This window comes from Nuphar pumila, chromosome 6 (assembly GCF_984573655.1).
Source record: "Nuphar pumila chromosome 6, dmNupPumi1.hap1.1, whole genome shotgun sequence".
Classification (NCBI taxonomy): domain Eukaryota; kingdom Viridiplantae; phylum Streptophyta; class Magnoliopsida; order Nymphaeales; family Nymphaeaceae; genus Nuphar; species Nuphar pumila.
Genome location: NC_143254.1, coordinates 124,832,363 through 124,839,170, shown reverse-complemented (window position 1 = coordinate 124,839,170; position 6,808 = coordinate 124,832,363). Strand labels below are relative to the sequence as shown.

At 38.0% G+C, this 6,808-nt stretch overlaps 1 protein-coding gene across 1 annotated transcript; it reads left to right on the top strand.

The window, feature by feature from the left end:
• Positions 1 to 391: 391 nt before the first annotated feature.
• Positions 392 to 3,246, top strand: LOC149836058 (hyperosmolality-gated Ca2+ permeable channel 4.1-like). The gene has a single exon (XM_090010772.1). It carries the CDS (start codon positions 713 to 715, stop codon positions 3,188 to 3,190), a length of 2,478 nt encoding a protein of 825 aa, XP_089866898.1. The 5' UTR covers positions 392 to 712; the 3' UTR covers positions 3,191 to 3,246.
• The last annotated feature ends 3,562 nt before the right edge of the window (positions 3,247 to 6,808 follow it).

Genomic DNA, 6,808 nt, shown 5'->3' with positions numbered 1-6,808 from the left:
TTTTATAACAGACTCAGGCCCGACCCGAGTTCCAATTAAGACTCACAATTTTTTAATGTAAAAATGATAAAAAAATATATTATTTTACCGGGTATGATCTGGTTCTTGTTCATGTAGTTCTTATTGGGTCTGGGCATGATTTCTCTTATAGTAGACCCGATTAAACTCAGGTTGATAACAGATATCATACCCGAAAATCTAATCAAAGTTTGGTTTCACTTGAGTCCGAACCAAACCCGACCCGTTGACACCCCTGCAGCAATTAAGGAGAAGGATAGGAGCTCTTCTCACCGCGTGGCAGTTAGACTAAGAAGCTCCTTATCATATGACGACTCTTTGAACCCCACAAGAAATAAAAGGGCGCGGAGCCGCGAGTGCTACATTTGCCATCCAGGCATCCAGCCTTTTTTTTTCTTCCTCTAGGGTTTCTTTGGGAGCCCTAAATCGCTCTGTGGCGTGGCGATGAATCAAAGATCTTGAGGTAACAATTGGATTCTCTTCGGTTTTTGCGTTACAATGAATGATCTCGAGTTAGGGATTAAGGTTCTTCGATTCCGATTCGTGCTTTTCTTCGATGAAATTTTCGCTTGGAAAATTGGTGTCTATGCGTTTGGGCAAACGATGTTGGATTGAAAATCGAGGGATTTTGAAGTTATTGAAATCTTCGTCTCCTGCTGAATTGTATGGTTGATTAGATAAACTGTTTGTGAATATGGAGAATTTTGTGAATATGAGTCTTTCTCTTCCCCCTTCTCCTGCATCGGATGAGCCTGCTTTCGAGGAAGCTTGGTATGGGAACATACAGTATCTTCTGAACATCTCCGCGATCGGGGTGTTCTGTTGTGTGGGTCTCTTCTTGTTTGTGAAGCTCAGGAGCGATCACAAGATGCCCAGCCCTTCTGGCCTCTTCGCCAAGCTGCTCGCGGTTTGGCACACGACGAGCCAGCAGATCGCTCGGCATTGCGGCGCTAACGCAGCCCAGTTCCTGTACATCGAGGGCGGTAGCTTCGCTCTGTTGTTTGCGATCACCTTCTTTGCATTGGGGTTGATTCTTCCGTTGAATCTTTACGCGGGCAATGCATTGATGGATGATCAATTCTCGAAGACGACCATCAATCATATCGAGAAGGGTTCGCCTCTTTTGTGGGTGCACGTTATTTTCATGGTTTTGGTTGTTTGCATGGTTCATTTTGGGATTTTGATGTTGGAGGATCGGCTGAGTACTACACGGTTCCATGATGGGACACCGACTGTGAATTCAGTGTCAGTTTTCACGGTCATGGTCGAGGGGATACCGAGGAGTCTTGCGGTTGATAAGCGGCCGCTTGAGGATTACTTTTACCATAGGTACCCTGGGAAGGTTTATAGGGTCATTGTGCCACCGAATTTGTGTTTGTTGGATGACCTGATGGCAGAGCTAGTGAAGGTTCGGAATGATATATCTTGGTTGCAAGCTCGTCTTGATACAATGATGGCGACGGAAGTGGGAGAATACACAATGGGTAATTATGGAGAAGATGGTGCAGAGGTCTTGCCTTCTGAGGCACTACATTGGCACCACAGTGATGTTCACGCACGAGTTAAACACCTATTTAAGGAGTTCCTGGAGAATATGGAGGTGGTTTGGAAATGGGTTGTGGTTAAACTGGGTCTCACTGATGAACAGAAACTGCAAAGGTTGCAAGAGGTAGAAAGGAATTTAGAGAGAGAAATAGCGCTCTTCAAAGAAGGTAAGGCTGAAGGTGCTGGAATTGCCTTTATAATCTTCAAAGATATATATTCAACAAATAAAGCAATTCAGGATCTTAGAACCGAACAGAAGAGGCCAATCGGAAAATTCTTTCCTGTGATGGAGTTGCAGCTTGGGAGAAGCAAATGGAAAGTTGAAAGGGCTCCACCAGCAGCAGATATATATTGGAACCATATGGGAATGAGTAAACTTTCATTGAAGATTCGTAGAGTGGCAGTAAACACCTGTTTATTGTTATTGCTCTTATTCTGCAGCTCTCCCCTCGCTGCAATCAGTGCTGTGAAAAGTGCCGGGCGGATCATTGATGCAGAGGCCATGGACAATGCTCAACGTTGGTTGGATTGGGTGCATGGTACAGGCTGGGGTGCCACTGTAGTTCTTCAGTTTCTTCCTAACGTTCTAATATTCGTGAGCATGTACATAGTTATACCGTCGGCCCTTTCTTCATTGTCCAAGTTTGAACGCCATTTGACTGTTTCTGGGGAGCAGCGGGCTTCACTGCTGAAAATGGTTTGCTTCTTTCTTGTCAATTTGATACTATTGCGTGCATTGGTGGAGTCATCATTGGAGAGTGCTCTACTTCGAATGGGTAGGTGTTATCTGGATGGTGAAGATTGCAAGAGGATTGAGCAGTACATGAGTGCATCATTCCTTTCACGGTCTTGTTTGTCTTCCCTTGCATTTCTCATTACAAGCACATTTTTGGGGATATCATATGATTTGTTGGCTCCAATTCCTTGGATTAAACGGAAACTGCAAAAGTTCAGAAAGAATGACATGCTTCAGCTGGTTCCAGAGCAGAGTGAAGATTACCTTTCAGAAAACCCAGAAGACATTCTTCGGAGTCCTCTTATGTCCGAAAGAGAGAATGGTTCGTACAACATTTCTCAAGGACAAGGTCTAAATTCCATCGATCTACAGGGGCAGGACCTTTGTGTTTATCCAATCACCAGAAGTCTTCATGTACCAGAACAGACCTTCGACTTTGCACAGTATTATGCTTTCAATCTGACAATATTCGCCTTGACTATGATATATTCTTCATTTTCCCCACTTGTTGTTCCAGTCGGTGCATTCTACTTTGGATATAGGTATGTTGTGGACAAGTATAACTTCTTATTTGTCTACAGAGTGCGTGGTTTCCCTGCAGGAAATGATGGAAAGCTCATGGATAGTGTATTGTGTGTTATGCGACTATCTGTAGTTTTGTTCCTCCTGTCTATGCTTTTATTTTTTTCTGTCCGTGGAGACTCTGCAAGATTGCAGGCTGTCTTCACATGTGGAATATTGCTATTGTATAAACTTGTACCTTCAAGGAATGATGGATTTCAACCATTTCTGTTGGACGGGATGCAGACAGTTGATACTGTTATTGATGGACCAACAGATTATGAGATTTTCTCCCAACCCAGTTATGATTGGGATGCCTACAATATATGAATTATTATTTCAAATTGTATTCACTTGTTTTCCAATTCTACTATCCTTGTACAGAATTATTTTCTTTTTATGCTTTCTTTTATTAATTTTGTTTATCAGGTTGTGAGTTTGTCTTTTTTCTAGCATTGCTGCCTTTTGGATGTTTGGAAATATGAAAATTTGCTGAACATGTGCTTTCTATTCCAACAGTTGGGCTTAGTACTGTGAAAACTTGACTAGCTTTACCTGTATCAATGTTTGTGGGTGCATATATTGCTGCAAAGTGGTATTACCTGAAAATAAAGGAACACCACCACTTTTGGTATTGTGTTGCATTGCTTTCAAGCCAAAACCTGTCCTTTTGCAGCTAAGACTGTTTGGGAGCCTTGCATTGAAATGTAGACGCCAATTCTACTCGTTGCCAAAATATGCTTTTGCAAAATCTGGTTGAGGAAGGAGTTGCCAAAAATGTCCCCGTGTGAATGATGTTGAAAATGTGCTGTTGGGGCTGCCAACGCCATTCCCGATGTAGTGTTTTGCAGCACCACTGCTTCCAAACAGCATGGAGCATGAGAGCACCGGGGGAAACCGCAACACACCTCCTATTCAGGACTCCCAAACAGCTGCCTAGAAGGTGCGGTAAGGTTTTTATTTGTCTGTTTGATCATTGACTTCCTAGGAACAATAATTTTGATTATACATGGTGAAAGAAAGATCCATCAAATCAATTCTTTCAGGAGATATCATGCTAAAAATGAAAAAGTACATGAAAAACGAGTTAAGATGATTTCTGCTTTTATGTTTTCCTAATATTTAGTGCTCATGTGCATGAGACGGGGCATGATGATTATGATTTTATTGTTGTTTAGCAGCATTTACTTTGCCTGTTATTAATGGATGGAGAGCAAGAAAATATATATATTCTAATTCGATCAGTTTGTTTTGGGGTCATACTGCTGTGATACTTTGTAATCCTTCCCAACTTTTTCCTGATGTCTTTTATCCAAGGTTGAGCTGCAGCTGCAGCCATTTGGTGTCTAAGGACATACAAGTGACCAAGTTGAAGTATAGGACGCCTTTTGTTTTCCTTGGATTTCTTATCTTTTTCCTGTGTTCGGTTTGAGGTTATTGTGGGTGGGAAGAAGTAACATAGTTGCATATTCTGCCTTGTGTATCCCGTTTCAGGTGTACCAGTACTAAGTACTGGTACAAAAACCAGTTTAAAAAATGCCAAGGAACTCGTTTCTAAATGCATAAAAAATTAGTCTCTAAAAATATACTGATTCTTTGTAAACTAGTACATAACCTGGTTTTATTTGTGGTGGTAGTTGCCATTGTAATATACAACTTAAAACTGCTCCTCCCAAGTAAAGTAACATATGGAATATTAGAAATATAGTAATAGAAAATGTTACCTCTTCTTCGATCCAAATTCTGAAATCATTAGAACAAGGAAAAGAAGACATTAGAGAGCATGAGGTCCCTAGCCCTTTTATTTAAAGTTAGTTCATGTGTTCTTGTTCTTAGCAAAATGATCGTACTCAATGACAAAATGATGCTCTTTTTTTTGAAAAAACTCACAATTTTCACTATTTTCTTCATGTACAAAATTGTAAATATCTGGTTTTAAAATGTTTTTTTACCCTTCAGACACACACTTACTAAATATGCTTTCTCTCAAATGTATGTTTTTTCAGAACAATCTCTATTCATATATGTATCTTTTTTATCCGACATCAAAAACTTGTATTTTTAGAGTCATTGGAAAGATTAAGCATAAGCCTATAATTGTTTTGTTTCGAGTCAAAGCCGAAAACCCCTCTAGGGTTTTTGTTTATAAGTTCTTAAAACAAGAGATAAACAAGTATAGTTGTGTCTTCTTCGTTTGTTTTATGCTATTTTTTGGCCACCTGCATAAAAAATCTGGAAAAACATCTAAAAAAATAGAGATAGATTGAGACGTTAGCTTTCCAAGATCACCTTCATCTCATGAGCGGTTGGAGAGAAATGTTCTCTGAAAGATGACTTTTCGGATGTATCATACCATATAACTAAAAAGTACATTCACATGATTTTTTTTGTAGATCTCATGAAGTCTGCATAAAATATTTGCAAGAATGAGAAAATTCGTATATATTTTGCGCGATGATAAAGAAGTATGTATATGTTTTGTGCGAGGATGAGGAAGTTCACATATGTTTTGCATGAAGAAGAGAAAGTTTACATATATTTTATGCGAGGATGGAGATGTCTGCATATATTTTATGTGAGGATGATGAGGTACACATGTATTTTTTGCGAGGATGAAGATGTTTACATCTATTTTATTTGAGGATCAGGAGGTCTGCATATATTTTTTTTGCAAAGATAAGGAAGTTCACATATATTTTATGTGAGGTTGAAGAAGTCTGCATATATTTTATGCGAACTTTATGAAGTTTATAAAAAAAATCGTGTGAATCTACCTTTTAGTTAAAGAGTGTGATACAGCTGAAAAGTCTATCTTTCAAAGAATGTTTCTCTCAAATCGCTCATCAGAACAAGACGGTCTTGGTGGTGTTGAAAAGTTAACGCACCGATATGACTATCCTTATTGTTTTCTAAATTTTCGATGTAGGTAGCCAAAAAAATCATGTGAATCCTTAAATTTTTTGGTCAAAAATCAGCAATAAAGTTTGTTACAAAATTTTTGCATATCTCAAGAGGTCCACACATGTGAAAGTTAAAATGGTCATTTTAACACTTAACATTTGCAGTTTTGATCATGGGACAAATTTTGGCAGATTTTTTCGAGAAATGTATCATTTTTACTATACAGCACCATCATTTTTAGTACTTTTTATTTCAAACATATATGCTTTATTATTACAGTAAATGATGACATCTAATTTAAAAAAAAAACACTTACTATTGTAAAAAAAACTGTGTATCATAACCTGGTATCAATGTTTATTAGAAGCTTGTACTAATTAAAGTGTACTTGAAACTTTTGACAAATATGAGAAGAGATGTATGGGGCTACTTGTTGAGGTGGCTGTACGTGCATGACCTATAAATTTCATGCATGACCTAGTCAGGTTGTTTAATTCTTTTGGTTTTTTGTTCTCTGTTTATCATCGTCTTATGCACACAAAATAATACTTAGGCAATATACTTTTCTAAAAACACTCAAATATGGTTCCAATTTTATCAGATCTTGGGCTAGGATCAAATTCTATCTTTAATTTGAATCTTGAACTTCCTATACCTATATTGATTTTCAAATAAAATCTCATATATATGTCTATTTTTTTAACTCATTTTATATAATTGAAACCGAAAGAAGCTTATATGTACCAATTTGCCAGTTTTCTCAACTCATTTTTTGTCAATTTCTGCATTTTCCTTTTGAATGAAAATCTTTTTAACATAAAATGACCATATTGGATGGGTAATTTGACACATTTTCTGAAATACCTTACAATTTTTGTTAGTCTTTTCAAGTTCAAAATCACAAATAACCAGTTTTGTAATGTCATTTTTACCTTAAACTCACGAAGTTGCATAAAATGTCACTTCCCTCATAGGGTGCCACACACTCTCACTTAAAATGAGTTCTGCACATTTTTTTTTGCGAACTTCACGATGCTCACATAGTAA

Coding starts and splice junctions, on each gene's coding strand:
- LOC149836058 (XM_090010772.1), top strand. CDS start 713: ATGGAGAATTTTGTGAATATGAGTCTTTCTCTTCCCCCTTCTCCTGCA.